This window comes from Mytilus galloprovincialis, chromosome 2 (assembly GCF_965363235.1).
Source record: "Mytilus galloprovincialis chromosome 2, xbMytGall1.hap1.1, whole genome shotgun sequence".
NCBI classification, from domain to species: domain Eukaryota; kingdom Metazoa; phylum Mollusca; class Bivalvia; order Mytilida; family Mytilidae; genus Mytilus; species Mytilus galloprovincialis.
Genome location: NC_134839.1, coordinates 95953404 through 95969738, shown reverse-complemented (window position 1 = coordinate 95969738; position 16335 = coordinate 95953404). Strand labels below are relative to the sequence as shown.

Here is a 16335-nt window from a genome sequence, read left to right as displayed (position 1 = left end):
AACGCTAATCTGATTCAAACTTGAGTAGTTTTTGATCTTTCTAAAATGTTTTGTTGCAACAAAATATACAAGTGCTCCAGTTGAACGACTGCATGCTAGAACGCGTACAAATACCCGAAACTGAGGGACAACAGTCCGATAATTGTATGTCGTCAATAAATATCAGATTAGAAGCTTCCTCGCTCTAAAAGGGTTAACACATATGTTTACTTGTGCAAGTTTTGTAGAATGAACGATGATAAACTGCCTGCACGGAGTTCTTCAAATTAACAGCTACCGCATGAAACATCTTGATGTTCACCGCATCCAATCTTTTATTCAATGCAGAATAAAAAAATCGACTTCCCTAGACTGGTAAATTGACTCAAAATTTTAATCGAGTTTTTTTTTTTTTTTTTTTTGGCATATTATCCACTGCATAAAATTTAACGACTTTTGTCTTTTCTTTGGACTTAATGGAGCAAGTTGCAAAGGACTTGACATATCACGGAATATTTACTGAAACTATCCGTCAATTATTTTGATTTTACAATAAGACTTTTCTGACAAAGTATATTTGATGTTTTATAACAAAAAAAACATAGAATATAAACATATACAAACACAGTATATGGCATATATCAGTGCACTTTAATTGAAAATATGTGTATATAATAGCGAAAAAGGTAGTAATTTCATATATCATTTGAGAAAAAATTATTGACTAATACACAAAATGTGACGGAAGGCAAGTGATTAAGTTGCGTGTTGAAATTGAAGATTTTAACTCCATTCTTTTTCCATCGATTTCTTATGTTTTTTTTTCATATTTTGGTTCCGAAATTTTTATCTCTTATTAGTTTTATGAAATACTATATGCTTAAAATATTATGGGATAATTTTTATCACTACTATGAAGAAGAAACTAAAGTTTGTGTCTGAATTTGCAATTAAAACTACCTCAATTTTAAATGGTCTAAACTTCGCAAATTTTATAGATTAGAGGAAACTAAAATACTGAATAGAATATTTTGACATATACAAATAGCTTCAGGAAAAACTATTTCAATTAAATGTAAGCAAACATACACATTTTTTCATTTTGAAAAAGGGGGGTTGAAACTCTCCAATATACTACCAGTCATTAAATCGACTTTTTAGAAAAAACGGACCGTACGAAATTCTGACGACAGGGCAAAAACTAAAGAAGACATATTTGTCTTTAAGTTAAGACCATTTTTAGCCGTGTGTTATTTGGGGAGATTAAACTCGCGATCTAGACGACTTTTTACACTTCTGTCACCGCACTATCTGGAGTTTTGTTATTCAAAAGTTAATGAAAGAACTCATATATGGTTGCATCCTCATGCATGTAAATGTACCGAGATAACTAAAATTAACACTTTTACAAAAAAGCTTATAAAAGGTCCTCGTGCATGTAATTCCCTATATAATCAACCAAAAAGGGCCCCCTGGATCCGCCTATGTAATCTTTCCCCAAATATTTTATCGACTGTCTACCCCCAGATACAACCTAAAAAATTATGAAATGAAGTGAAATTCCGAGTTACTGCTCACTGATGATACCCCCGGGGGCCCAAATATTTTGGTAAAGAGGAAGTTGTTGAGTAATGAATCAGAAAACGCATCACATGGTATAGCTGACTGTTATGTACACCCTGAAACCAAATTTCGGAAATCCTTGAATTGTAGTTCCTGAGAATGATTTTCAACTCCAGAACAAGGCCATCATGTGTAAAATGATAAAAAAAATTAGTAAACAGAAAGTTGTTAAGTGATGAATCTAAAAATGTTTCACACGGTATTGCTGACTTATACAAACATTGAAACCAAATTTCTGAAATCTTGAGGATGTAGTTCCTGAGAAAGATGCGACGAAAAATATTCATGGGAATTATTGACGGACTGACAGATGGAATGACGTATGGACGGATGAACAAAAGAGGCAATAGAGTATACCCCTACTTTTTTTTAAAGCGGGGGTATAATTATATTTCCCCCGAGATTTAGACTACCAATAACTGAAGCCATTCGCGAACCGTCTTTATATAATATCAGAATATGCAGTGTAATAATTTAAATCGCAGGATTGTTTTTTTTTTTTTTTGTGTTCTCGGGCCAAACCTGTGTCCACTCATTGCTTAATTATTGCAATAAAATATTTTATTAAACTAAACTTACATCGTCTATAAGAATGTTTGTTCCAGTTGATTTTCAGCATATGATTAAATAATACGAGTAAGTTTAGTATTGCCGTGACAATACGCACAGAATCAAGCTGGATGTTCTCAAGTAAAGAGATGAAATTCGGATTTTGGGAGTCTCATACGGGTCTGTATATTCAAGGAATAGGCTGAACAAATGATATGTTAAATTTTGAGGACTAAACAAACACCTAAATGAGCGTGTTTACTTTCTATAGCCGTAGCTCTTGATTTACATAGTTTTTAGTGTAGGGTTTATTTGTGTTTTGTTGTTACTCCACTTATCCCAGGTAAGGAGGAGATTTAAGCGCGTATATGCCACATTATTTATGTGCTTTTCCCAAAGTCAAGTTCCTGTAAAAGCCCGTGGTTCTCGTTTGTTGCTTTGTGACACAAGTTGAGTTTTTTTTAGCATACATTAGATTATCATTGATTTTCTCTTTTGACATAATTTAACATTTTGTTATGTGACGGTCTCTTATGTTGAACCACATACTGTAGGTTTTTCTCTTATGTTGAACCACATACTGTAGGTTTTTCTCTTATGTTGAACCACATAATGTAGGTTTTTCTCATGGTTGAATGTGGTATGATTACCCATTGATCTGCAGACATTCGTGTAGTCTTCTTTCTCTCTTTTTAACAGTTATTCCAAACCAAAATTAAATTTGTTTCGTAAAACGCTGCCTGAAACGCAAGAAACAAATGGATAAATACGAGTTAACAATGGACAACCCTGGGAAACTCCATGGTATATTCCCAATTATTATCATTAAAATCCTCGGCTTTGCATAATTAATACACAACGGAAATCAAATTTCTCATTATAGAACTTATTTCACGAATTTCTATATTTGATATACCTCTAAACTACGTTGTACACAGAAAGCAATAAATATAATTATCCTGTCCACAACACCTAGTTATGTACATGTGACTTGTCGGACAAGGGTAATTATTGAACGATTATTATAAGGCAATAAAACTCGGTTTGACAAAATCATGACCTTAGTCATCGACATAAATAAATGCAAATACATTGTATTGAAAACCCAACAGTTTGGGAGATTCTTTTTTTTCCCCGTATACGTTTTGTTCATGCGTATTTTTTCAAATACATTTTGTTTATGAAAAACAAAAACATTAATATCATTCCTTTATAGGTTTTGAAATTAAACTGACATTGATGTTATGCTTTTATAACTAATTGAACAGGACCAAAATTTCTTTTAGAATGAGACTCTTATATCTTGGCACTTATGTACTGCAAAATGAATTAAAGATATACGGTATATAATCAATATTATCAGAGACATATAATACATTAATTCAAATCAGAATATAGGCATAGATTTCACAGCATTCCGCCGAACAACAAAGAATACAAGTGGTTTTTTTTTTAATAAAACGGAAATAAAACAATTGAACACCAAGATCTCATAACTGTCAAGCTGATTATTATAAAGATCAGTAATAATAATAAAATACACGCCTTCGTTGTAAAGCTTAACTCGAGCGTTTTGATTGGTTGTTGACAGTTATCGTAGTGAATGACGTTAAGTTTTTATTGGTTAATAATTATATGTAGACTATTAGTATTATCGTTTCGACTGTATAAATAGAATTCATGCTATACAATCGAATCATTACACTTCAGACAGGCAGTCCTGACGAAAAGGTTGTTTTTACAATGATGTTCCGGGAAATTATAGTTTGTGTACTTTTTGGAAGTATTTGTGCACAGTTCTGGGACAGAGATTCAGACAATTACGGTGATTCATTTGTCGGAAGTTACAGAAATTACAGAGACTCAGATTCAAACAGCTTGTATGACGATAACAGCAATTATAACGACGACGATTCAGGCGAATCCTACAGAAACAGATTCTTTGGAGGAGGCTTAAGAAGACGCCAACGTTGGGGACAAAGAGGATTTGGTCTCCAACAACGCAGACAACAAACTTTTTCACGATCCAATACTGGCAGAAGAAGATCTCAAAATCAAAACTCTAGAAACTCACGGAGATCTTCTCGAAACCAACCCCAACGTCGTGTTCAAAACCGTCCAAGATCCAACAGTCAACGACGAACATCAAGAAATTCTGCTAGCAACCGTTTTCAAACAAACAGAAACTTTTTCGGAGGTAAGAAAATTTGATAATACATAAAACACATATTATTGCACGTACCGATACACGGACAGATCTAGTTAAGGGAGGCGGTAAAGAAATATAGATTTAAATGGTCCCCTATTAATTATTCTACCCACATGAAGTGATATGAACAAGAATTGGCTAGTGGCACACGATGTCCTGAACCGAATTAATCTGTGTAGGTAAGCTTAAATCGCAGGTTATTTTCAAAGCGCAAACCATCTGGTCGCAGTCACGGGGGATTTAGTATATTCTATTCTATGTTCCTGTCAAATTGAAAGAACGACAAATACTGTAGCAAGAAATTTTGCCCTTTTCCAATTGACATAATTTACAGAAGATATAATTAATTTATAATATATGAATGTCCTCTTTCTGGATATGCATGGCATATTTGCCATTGAATATTTGAGTTGTCCGAAATTGAAACATAGCTAAACTGAAATCTATACATATTGAATACTACTCAAAACTATATATACAATTTAAAATATTCATTGGTCACGAAATCAACTGCATTTATCGGTTGTTTTTTTAAAGAAACTTTTATATTGATATTACATCCATTTATTTTTTTTAAGGTAACAGTCTTGCCCGGGCAGCAATGATGTTTAACGCATTCGACATGGACTTCTTTTAACAGAAGTTGAAAACAGGCTGACGGTAAATCATCACAACAAGACCTGATTGAAAGATGAAACAAGATGACATATATGAACTGACACAGCTATACATATATATAGTTTCTGTTTGAAACAAAAACTAAAAGATTGTGAACAGTGTGAATTTATAACTTACAGTGGACACTGTTTAGTCCCATAGCAAAGATATGAACCATTGTTGTTATTTAGTTGCATATATATAATGTAACATTTGTTATACTGTGATATTAAATGAATGATTAAAATGCTGTGATATTTGATTAACGAATAGTCTTTGAAACAAGTATTGGTAAGGCCAACGGGATGAGCATGTGAGTTCTTTACAGCAATTCTGTTTTCATGGAATATAAAGATAGAGCATGGTCTAACCATCTGATACATAATGTTGGTGCACCACGAAAGACACACAAACAAAATGATTAACGCCCATATATAACTTCATTTGCTTGATAATGTTCCGTTTTGGATAGAAAATATACGTGTATCCGATGGGGATAAATTGTGCTCCATTCGCTGAGTAATACCGAACTGTATAAAAATTTGTCAATGCTTGTCTGGCGTAAAAGACATGTTGCTTGTTTGTCAAGTTTAAAGTAACTTAAACAAGATAGTTTTTTTGTATATTATAAAAGGTATACCCGACTTATAAACTCGTGTCGTCATGGCCATGCATGAAATATTTGCCACTGGATGTTTAAAAATAAGCAACCAACAATCCGTTAACTTAAAGTCGTATAAAATAAAGGGACGATCATTTGATAGTTATATTTTTTTTTGGGGGGGGGGGGGGGGTACGGGTGGATATTTTGAGCCTGGTAAATGCTGAAGAAAAATAAGCATGCACAGTAACATATTAAAACAAACTATAACAGGCGACACAATCAAACATACACTGGCATTATAACGCTTTCTATTGTTATTGAGGTTGTAGAATTTCATCTTATTCACATGTACATCTTTCAGAACATTCTTACAGCATACTAAAAATTAACACACGCATTTATAACATTAGGTTTAAGCGACATTCTTTACATTCAAATGTCGGATACATTGTTGGTCAGTAATTATGCATACCAAATATAACTTGTGACCACGACAATAAAATCAATGTATGGTGACAAATCGGCCGATAAGATCATGTTATAGGCTACGCGAAATAGTTGTAAAAAATGTTGGTCGACTGGCCTTGTTGAGAGAGGAATTATCACAAAATATTACTGTTAGCAGTAAGAAAATGACTCTCCTTCAATGGCGTTAAATAAAGTACAGGACGAAATGACGAACGAATAATTCTAAGTTTTGGTAAGTACCAAAATAATTCCGACAACCAGTTATTACAAATAGTTTGATCTATAACCAAACAGATCCCTTGTGTTATGTAAGAAAATCTCAGTTCCATAGTCATTGAATAAAGTGTCCCACGCCTAATAATGGTTTGCAGTTATAACCGGTCTGATCGTTAAATTTCTGAAGTATGTTAAGTTCTTTTTGGTACATTTGTTGCCACTGAACCTCATCTTCGTGGTCGTATCCAATCAGATGACAGATTCCGTGAGTAACCATAACCTGTCAGAAAAAAAACAAATATTTTTACATCATTAATTACGTATCTTGTTATTAGCAGTGGATGATCCAAGATTTTCAAAAGGGGGAACCAGGGTCCAAAGATTTTCAAAATGGGGGACTGTGTGTGACCGGAGTACAAAGAAAACTTGAAACGGACAGTTGCATGCAGCAAAAAATTGAGATAAAATGTTTTAAAACAAAACCATTCGGGGACCCTCACCTGCACGATTGGTAAAAAAATGGACAATGTTGCATTAATTCACACCGCAACGGGCTTTCCATTCAGACTTAAAAGTACAGCAATATATATATATAAACAAGTCTTAATTGAAAACTACGTTCAAACCTATGATTGCGTTGGATAAAAACCGCAATTTTTATACGTGTGCATGTCAAGCTAATTCCTCATGATTTCAGCAGGGGATCAAGAATGAATATAAAATATGTTAGAAATTAATATCCAATGGTAAAACAAATTTGAATTTTAAACTAAACAGAAAACAATAAACTTGCGGCAAAGATGTTATACCACAAACATGAGGTGCAACAATTTGTACACCAGATCCGGATTTCGACAATAAATGTCTCTTCAGTGATGTTAGGGATCGAAACGGTATTTGGAAGGCCATATAATTTACCACAATTTAGGATAGACTCTTGAATTTTATAGAGTCAAAATAGGATAACGGATCATATAAACCGGAGGGAAAATATGATACATGCCCAAACGGAAAAATGTAAACCAAGTCTAAATTGAAAACTACGTTCAAACCTATGATTGCGTTGGATAAAAAACGCAATTTTTATACGTGTGCATGTAAAACAAATTTCGTTGTAGAAGGGTCTAAATATAGCACAAACAACATTTACCAAAAGACCAAAAAAGTGAAAAAGTATATTTTCACAAAACTCATTTGACTAACAGAACGACTGGCAACTGATGTTCTTAAACCCTGCTGACTGCCATTGGCGATTGTCAAATAAATTGATCACAAGATGTGTATAAAATATAAATGTGGCCCAGTTTCATCCCATGGTCATTCTTATGGGACAGACGAAACCGTTTTTATATATCCGACACGTTTGTTAACATTGCTCTATTCCTTTGAATGGGACATTCTGTATACTACATACATATACTATGAATAAATTGTATTTGCTGTAATTTACTATAAATTCCAATGGTTTACTGTGTGAGGGGGGGGGGGGGGGGGGGGGCAGTGGCGGATCCAGAAATTTTCATAAGTGGGGGCCCACTGACTGACCTAAGAGGGGGCCCGCTCCCCTCTAAATCCGCCTCTGGGGGGGGGCTCTTTACTTTTCACCACGGTCACCGATATATATATATATAATATATCATTGTTGGTTTATAGTAATCATAGTTTATATGTCTGTTCATTATATACAGAAAACATAAGGAATAAAAATTGGTATTTGGAAAAAAGGGGGAGGGCAAAAAAATGTGCCCAGTTCCCAAGTACCTTTGACCATTGATACCTCTCCTGAAATTCTCCAGGTTTTTCTTACAGTTTACATATGCTCTCTTTCCCTGCGATTTCTCGGCTGGTTCTAGTGTATATATAATCTATGTCACACCCAGTACCATTTCACGTTGGAAAACATGATTATGCAAAATGGCCTACATCTGACTTTGTTGCAAAGATCGGTATCTTCTAATTCTATTTTTATGTGGTGATCTTAATTTCATATACTATAGTTTAATGATCTAACCGGTAAAACCTCTTCTAGTTTCTCGTTCTCTTCTAGATTTTCCACAATATACGGTATGCCTAGTGCAATATCCCCGAGAATCCTTTCTTCGGGATCTTTTATAAATGGAAGAATACCTGGCTCGATTACCTGAAAGAATACACATAAAATCTACTAAGACACAAGCCTTCGATCAAAACAGGTATTTCCACTATCATTGATTTGATCTTCGGTAGTAGCAAACATATTTCAGAATATCAAAGTGAAGAGTAGATCCCCTAGAAGCCAAAGCTAGATCTCGCTACTATTGCTTCTTCTTGTATATTTCATTTTTCAAAATTTTTGAGTACTAATCATATCCTAATAACATTACATATTTCGTTTCTAACCTGAGAAACACTAGCCATATTAGCTGAATGTTTGGGAGGGGTTAATTACCATTCATGATTAGACTTTTATTCTGAAATTAGATGGGCATATACATGGTAAGTTAACTAAAGAAAGAAACTAAAAATATTTCAAAAGCAAGTTCAGTTTGAAAATGGACTGAACAAACCATAGACAACCATAACTATCATAATAAGCCAAACAGAATAATTTTTTGAATTTATCTGTTTATACCCTTCAGGAGCATCTAATAACACCCGTTTTTTTAGTTTTGTTCGTGTTGCTCAGTCTTAATTTTTCATTATTTTTTCTAGGCTGTTGTTTTTCTTTTCGTTGTTTTTTAGCGTTTTTTTCGTTGGTCTTAATCTATACAGCCACTGATAAGTAAAATGAATGTCAATGTATACTTTTGGTATTCAGAGGCGGATTTAGGGGGGTGCAGGGGCCCGGGCCCCCCCCTTTTTGGAAAAAAATTTGGTTGCTTATATAGGGAATCACTACAGCGTGACTGGTGCGGGCCCCCTCTTAGGTCAGTCAGTGGGCCCCCACTTATGAAAATTTCTGGATCCGCCACTGGTATTAGCTGCTACTGGACCATGCTTTTTGATATAAAAATTCTCCTCTTATAAACATAATGCATCCAATGCGAAATTTAAAAAAATATCATTCCTTTTTTATCATTTAAACTGAGTTGTGTATATTTATGAAACATTATGACGGGCTTAAATAATTGAAAAGAAGATGAATTAACCCTTATTTTAATGGAGACCTTGGTCATCAAACATGACGAATGAAACTGAGTCACTGTCATATGTGCATTCCTATATGAATTTGAGTTAATGTGGACCTTCGTCATTAGACACGGTGCATCAACTGACAAAGGTCCATTCCTCTAAGATTTTCAGTGTTTTTGTATTTGGACCTTCACATTGAACTCCACAATTAATAAGCTAAAGCAAACCCTGTAAGGCCAAATAAAAAAGTATGTGTGGTTGAAGTTACATCCAAAACTGAAAAGTTAGGGTCGGTAGGTAGGGATTAATTCTATTTAATGTTATTTTTTTATTGAGTTTATGGGAGCAACATAACTGACTTTAACAGTGCTTAATGAAAAATGGCAATAAAAAGTTTAGGGTAGGCTATTGTCAGTGGCGGATCCAGAAATTTTCATAAGTGGGGGCCCACTGACTGACCTAAGAGGGGGCCCGCTCCAGTCACGCTTCAGTGATTCCCTATATTAGCAACCAAATTTTTTCCCAAAAAGGAGGGGCCCGGGCCCCCTGTCCCCCCCCTTAATCCGCCTCTGATTGTTAAGACTAAAAAGTAGGGTAGGTAGGGTAACTGGAACCACACATATATTTTTATTTGACATTAGGCTAAAGGCACAGTTTTCACTTTACCCCAGACTATCAGTAAAACAAAGCTGCTGAGAACTTTCATTACTGAAAAGGAACAAGTCAACAAATTCTAACTCTTACCTCTATAAAAGGAAAAGCTAAAACATCTGTTGATTCATCCACATCTCTGTATGTCTTATTCAGTTTATGAATTGATTTATTGTCATAGCAAACAACACCTAAATCGAATGAAGTTATGTCCATCAGCCTTCTCAATAACATCACATGGTTTTCCAGCAAACCAATATTAAAATTAACAACCTTTTGCAAGTTTTTCACAACGAGAGTCATCGCACATGATCAAAACGAAAGTGAAAGTTGGACGCTTATCTCATTGAAAAAATATCAAAATTACTGTCATAAATTACTTTGAAGAATAAAGTTTTATGAGTTAAAATTTAAATCTCGATAACTAACGTTAGAATATTATCACTAAGGTTAACGAAAAACAAATCACTTATATTATAATAATTCCGATTAATAATCGATCTCATTCAGAACCTCCAGAACCGGGAGCAATCTATCTCCAAATCAAAAATCTATTTTTACGTAGAACGAACTATTGACCGAAACGAACATGTGTTTTTTTTTATATATACTATAACTATATATACGTGTTTATCTGACCTCAGTGATTATATCTGATCCTAATGACGTGTCATTTTCTTTCATTAGAGCAAGGATGTATAGTATACTATACTATACAAATCCTTGATTAGAGGGATACTGGAGGAAAAATCGAAATTTCTCTCTTTCTTCTTTTTTTTTTTACAGAATTCTCATCCAGTAGAAGGAATAATTTAAAGATAAATTCAAGATCACCCTTCCAAAATCCTGAAAATTACCCTTTTATTCTTCATAACAAAACAACATAAGTGGATCTAGAGCTGCAAGCGGAGAAGCGGTAAAGTTGTTTGTGATTTCAGGGAATTTATTGGGATATACCGGTTGTGAATTCATATTCACAGTGCATATACCTTAGGGAACGACCATTTAACTTCTAAAAAAGTGTGAGGTCAAGGTCAGATAAACCAAATCAAGAAATACATGTACATCTCAAAATCATTCAATGCAACAAATATAGTTGACCTATTGCATATAATTTCTTAAAACAGATTTAACAAAGAAAACTTAACATTGACCAATGAACAATGAAAATGAGGTCAAGGTCATGGTCAGATGAACCATGCCAGACAGACATGTACATCTTACATATAGTATTAGAAAAAAGACCTCAAAAAACTTAACTTTTACCACTGAACCATGGAAATGAGGTCCGGCGAGGTCAACGAAAACTGCATGACGGGTACGAGGACCTTGCAAGGTACGCACATACTTTTTAGAGTTATCATATTACTCATTATAAGAAAGAAATTTGCATAAAAATCATACTTTTTTTTAAATGGAAACTGAACCATGAAAATGAGGTCAATGACAATGGGCATATGACAGACTATATATATGTAACACTCCCAAACGTGTCCATTCCCCAAAAAGTGTCCGATTCCCCCAAACGTGTCTATTATCCCCAAACATGTCCATATTATACAATGTTGCCCAAACGTGTCCGATTTTAGTACATCCAAACGTGTCCGATAATTGTTATTCGCCCAAACGTGTCCACTTTTAAACGTCAGAACGTCTCAAGTCTTTTAGCGCTAATACATGTATGTCAAAAAGGACATTGATAACGTTTACAGCAGTTCTATGACAGTTGATGGAGTGGTCATTTATCAACATTAGTTTGATCAATGCTGGTTGTTAATGATTATCATAACTGAAAATTTAATCTGTAACATATAAATTAACTTTTGACTGAAATTACTTATTGTGTTGCAAGTATTTCTTGCTCATTTAGAGCGAACATACAAATAATGTGAGTACAGTTGAATTAATCGTTTGCTATGTGAATCATTTTTTTTTTTATTTTACAGTTCTGGTATTTTTAATTAATTTTAGGTAACGAGCATTACCGAAGACACAAGAACAAGAGACATAACGTCCAGTGCCAAATATTACATTCGTTATTCGAACGACATTATGTTAACGATATATTCTGTAGTTAGGTTTTATTATCATACTGGGAGTTTAAGATTTGGCCTTAATTTTTAAGGTTATTTGTGATTAACACTAGTTGAGATTTTAGTCTAAAAAAATAAATGCGAGTAAAGACCGATTTGTTTATAACTACAGTAAGAAGCAGGCAGCTACTTCAATATCTGTTATGTAATAGAAGCCGTTTTAAATAAAAGTTACGAAAATTTAAAAAAAAATGTTGCCTTCCAAATACAACTGATGGCACATTATGAAAAGTGGAATGCTTCCAAGGTTTTAATGCGCAGGTAAAAACGCCTATCGTGGACACGTTTTGGTTGATTGGACACGTTTGGGTGGGTATTAAAAATGGACACGTTTGGGCGTTTTATACAAATGACACGCTTTGGCACCATTTTACAACTAGACATGTTTTGCAGTTCATTTACGTCAATGTGGACACGTTTGGGTGGGTATTAAAAATGGACAAGTTTGGGCGTTTTATACAAATGACACGCTTTGGCGCAATTTTACAACTAGACATGTTTTGCAGTTCATTTACGTCAATGTGGACACGTTTGGGGGAATCGGACACGTTTGGGGGGAAGGACACGTTTCTGAGTGTTACATATATATGGCCTTCCAAATACCGTTTCGATCCCTAGCATCACTGAAGAGACATTTATTGTCGAAATCTGGATCTGGTGTACAAAAAAATATTAACACCTTATGTTTGTGGCATAACATCGTGACCACAAGTTAATTGTTTTCTGTTTAGTATTAAAGTTATATACTGAGATCCATTTTTTTTACATCTTGTGATCAATTTTATTTGGCAATCGCCAATGGCAGTCAGCAGGGTTAAAGAACATCAGTTGTTCGACCTGCTAGTCAAATGCGTTTTGTTTAAATATACTTTTTCACTTTTTTGGTCTTTTGGAAAATGTTGTTTGTGCTGTATTTAGACCCTTCTACAACGAAATTTGTTTTACATGCACACGTATAAAAATTGCGGTTTTTATTCAACACAATCATAGGTTTGAACGTAGTTTTCAATTTAGACTTGTTTATATATATGCAGGAGATGCCTTATATTGTCTGTCATATGCCCATTGTCATGGTTCAGTGACTATTTTAAAAAAAGGTAAGATTTTTTATGCAAATTTTTTTCTTATATATATAAAATAAAGCATCCAGGTCTTACACTCTCTAAAATATAAAGCTTTTACGAAGTCAGCTAACGCCGCCGCTGGATCACTATCCTTATGACGAGCGTTCTTTGACAGAAGTCGCAGGCTCGCCAAAAATTCACATAACACCCCCCCCCTTTTTTTTTTAAAGTTAAATGGTTGCTCCCTTACCTCATCATATAAACAATAATAATCTGGTAATTTATCAATGAATAGTTTTAGTTATGTCTAAGACTGCTTTGTTGTAGACGTTTCAGTTTATGTATGTTATAAGTGCTGTATTTTAAATCTGTCATTTCGGGGCTTTTTATAGCTGACTATGCGTTTGCACTCATTGTTTATTTAATATCCATGGATCAATTATTATTCGTTGGATATTAATTTTCGTAGTTTTCGTGGGGACAGGTTAACCACGAATTATAATGTTTAAGTACAAATTTAAAGTAAGATTATAAGCAGGCTTTGGCAAAACAACGAAATCACACATAAAGCAGCATGATTTCTGCAATCCACGAAAATTGTTACGCACGAAAAACATCAATCCACAGTATAAGACGTTAAAGTTAATGCGAGTTATCTTTACTTTCACAGTGACGTTACATCCGTAGCAACGACGCATAGTCGAATGCATGCAGACCTCTGTTGGTTATTGGATCAAGTAATCTGGTATGACTGGTATGACGGCATGTGTACAGACTTTGCCGTCTCTGGTTATACCGTCATCCCCACGTATACCGAAATTTTATCTTAAAAAGCCGACATCAAATATACAAGAAACTAAAGAAGATTTCCGAGTAACTGTTAAACATTTCAAGAAGAAATTCCCGACATTGTCGTCGTTGTATTCCTCCAATAATAGCAATGCTCGTCAGATGACAGATAGTTCGAATCTGTGGTCGTATGGAACACCGTATCTGGTTAAACTATTATTTTCTGGAAACTTGTCAAAAGCATTTTTTGAAGAAATTTGTAAAGCATGTGAAACAACCGAAAGAGGACGGCAAAAGAAACAACCAACAGAAGATGGTGAAGAGCAAAAACAAATTTGGTTACCAAAGAATAAGGTTAAACTCAGAGAATCTGGAAGACGAACAGAGCAGCGCATTCTTGAAGCTAGGCTTCGACATAAAGAATATTTAGAAAATGTGTCAATCAGGGCTGAGAAGCTTAGGAACAAAACGGAAGTTATAAGACTAAAAAAGGCGGGTGAAATGGGACGAGGAAAGACGATAGCTCTTGAAAGAATGCAAAAAGAGCAGATACGTCCTAGTCGCTTAATACAACGACAGGTCAGAAGTCCACTAATTATACAAAGTATCAAACATAAAGTTTTTGAATTAACTGAACCTTTACCAACCTGCTAGAATTGAAGGCAAGATATTGATTAAAAGTTTAATTATACCTATTTTTTTTATTGATCAGAAATGTTTCAGTGAAACAATGTAGGTACGCGCAATGGCTATGACGAAAGCTTGGCTGCCTCTATCTCCGAATGCTACCGTATATAATTTGGTTAATTCTTATCTAAATATATTCTTGGGCGAATAGATTTAGACAAATGTATATACACGGCATTCATGATTCAGTTGATCGAGGCAGATGAATTGATGGTAACAGAAGTAAGGTAGCAATACACAGTTAGAAGTTTAGTTTCGCATTATGGCCCCTGTGAATTTTTTAAATATGAAAGTTTTTGTACAATAAAATTGATTTTTAGATAATTGAAGAATAATATAGCCTTCTTAGTGGGTTTATATGAACATTTAGATTGATTTTAACATGTTTTATAGGCCATTTCTATGATTGACAGTCCGTATTTTCCTATCCGTACCGTTCATAGGTCCATAAATTATTGTAGTGTTTATCAACAAAGATTTTGCGCTCGATCTTTTCAATTCAATTTTATGGAAAAACGAGCAGGAAAGCATATGATTTTTTTTGGACCACTTGATAGATATAAACCTATGGATTCAGGAAAGGTATCACTGTAATTCATTGAAATTTTCCTTTAGACCAAATTTAGGAGACTTTTGTGACATGTTCACCCCCCTTTTTTGCTATATTTTGTATCTAAGAAATGCAGATTGTTGCCATGGTTACACCCAAAAGGGATTATATTTCACCCTTATGACCATTAGAAATCAAATCTATGGAAGATTTTCTTTCTAAAAGTATATACATGCATAACACACATATAAAGCCTTCTTTGTTAGACAGGAGGGGAAAGAGGGTGTTTAAAAATTATGAGTGTCAATTTTAAGTTTTTTTCCTAACTGTGTATTGCTACCTAATGTCTTGCGATCGCATACAGATCTGGTTCTCGGATCGTGGATTTTTCTTCTATAGAGAAGACAAGTTGCAAGGTGAGTTTTTTAAATTCATTAATGAATTAAAAAATGAAAATAGGTACTCTAACCGGGCAATAGTTGCAAAAAGCATGTTCATATCGATTCTTCTAAAATTCTCATTTTTTTATTTATACAAAATGTAACATACTAAAACGCCTATCCAAATTACAAAAAGTAAAAAAAAAATACAATGCATATAATTATAAACAAACTGGTTTTTTTTCTCAAAATACTTTAGGAATTTCTCTTAACGGCCATGAATAGATTCATTTAACTGTATTTGATAAAACCTTCCGTAATTTTGTAGTTTATTTTGGCCAACTTTTTGATTCAAGCGTCAATGATGAGTCTTTTCCTGGACGAAACGCGCGTCTGGCACCCAGAAATTAAATCTGGAATGTGTGAGTTTATTTTTGAATTGTCTTTTTGTGGGCAGAATCGGTTCTTCCCGGTAGATGCCTTGTTTCACTTTTCAAAGTTGACATGCCTTCCTTTTTAATGACAAAACACATTTGAAACCCATCCCCAGGTAAGGGTCAAATTGAAGTTTACATGAATGATGAAATAGATACCATTTCTGTCATTAAAAATTCTTCAACAGCAACATACAGTTTTACTTGGTCGGTTGAGAACAAAACTTAATACTACACAAGAGTCCACACGCTGAAATGTCTCGCCTTCTTC

General features: G+C 34.2%; 1 protein-coding gene and 1 long non-coding RNA gene across 2 annotated transcripts; one reads left to right on the top strand and one right to left on the bottom strand.

Moving 5' to 3' along the window:
* Nucleotides 1-3338: 3338 nt before the first annotated feature.
* LOC143064982 (uncharacterized) lies at nucleotides 3339-5279 on the top strand. The gene is made up of 2 exons (XR_012975370.1): nucleotides 3339-4348; nucleotides 4939-5279. It is a non-coding gene; the product is annotated as an uncharacterized LOC143064982 (long non-coding RNA).
* A 630-nt stretch (nucleotides 5280-5909) lies between these two features.
* Nucleotides 5910-10500, bottom strand: LOC143064981 (endoribonuclease YbeY-like). The gene is made up of 3 exons (XM_076238232.1): nucleotides 10161-10500; nucleotides 8317-8445; nucleotides 5910-6585 (listed from the first exon to the last, which is right to left on the bottom strand). The coding sequence occupies exons 1-3, from the start codon at nucleotides 10368-10370 to the stop codon at nucleotides 6421-6423; spliced, it is 504 nt and encodes a 167-aa protein (XP_076094347.1). The 5' UTR covers nucleotides 10371-10500; the 3' UTR covers nucleotides 5910-6420.
* Nucleotides 10501-16335: the final 5835 nt, after the last annotated feature.

Coding starts and splice junctions, on each gene's coding strand:
- LOC143064981 (XM_076238232.1), bottom strand. CDS start 10,370: ATGACTCTCGTTGTGAAAAACTTGCAAAAGGTTGTTAATTTTAATATT. Junction 8,446..10,160: donor TAGCTTTTCCTTTTATAGAG/GTAAGAGTTAGA, acceptor GTATTCTTTCAG/GTAATCGAGCCAGGTATTCT. Junction 6,586..8,316: donor AACTAGAAGAGGTTTTACCG/GTTAGATCATTA, acceptor TTTTTCTGACAG/GTTATGGTTACTCACGGAAT.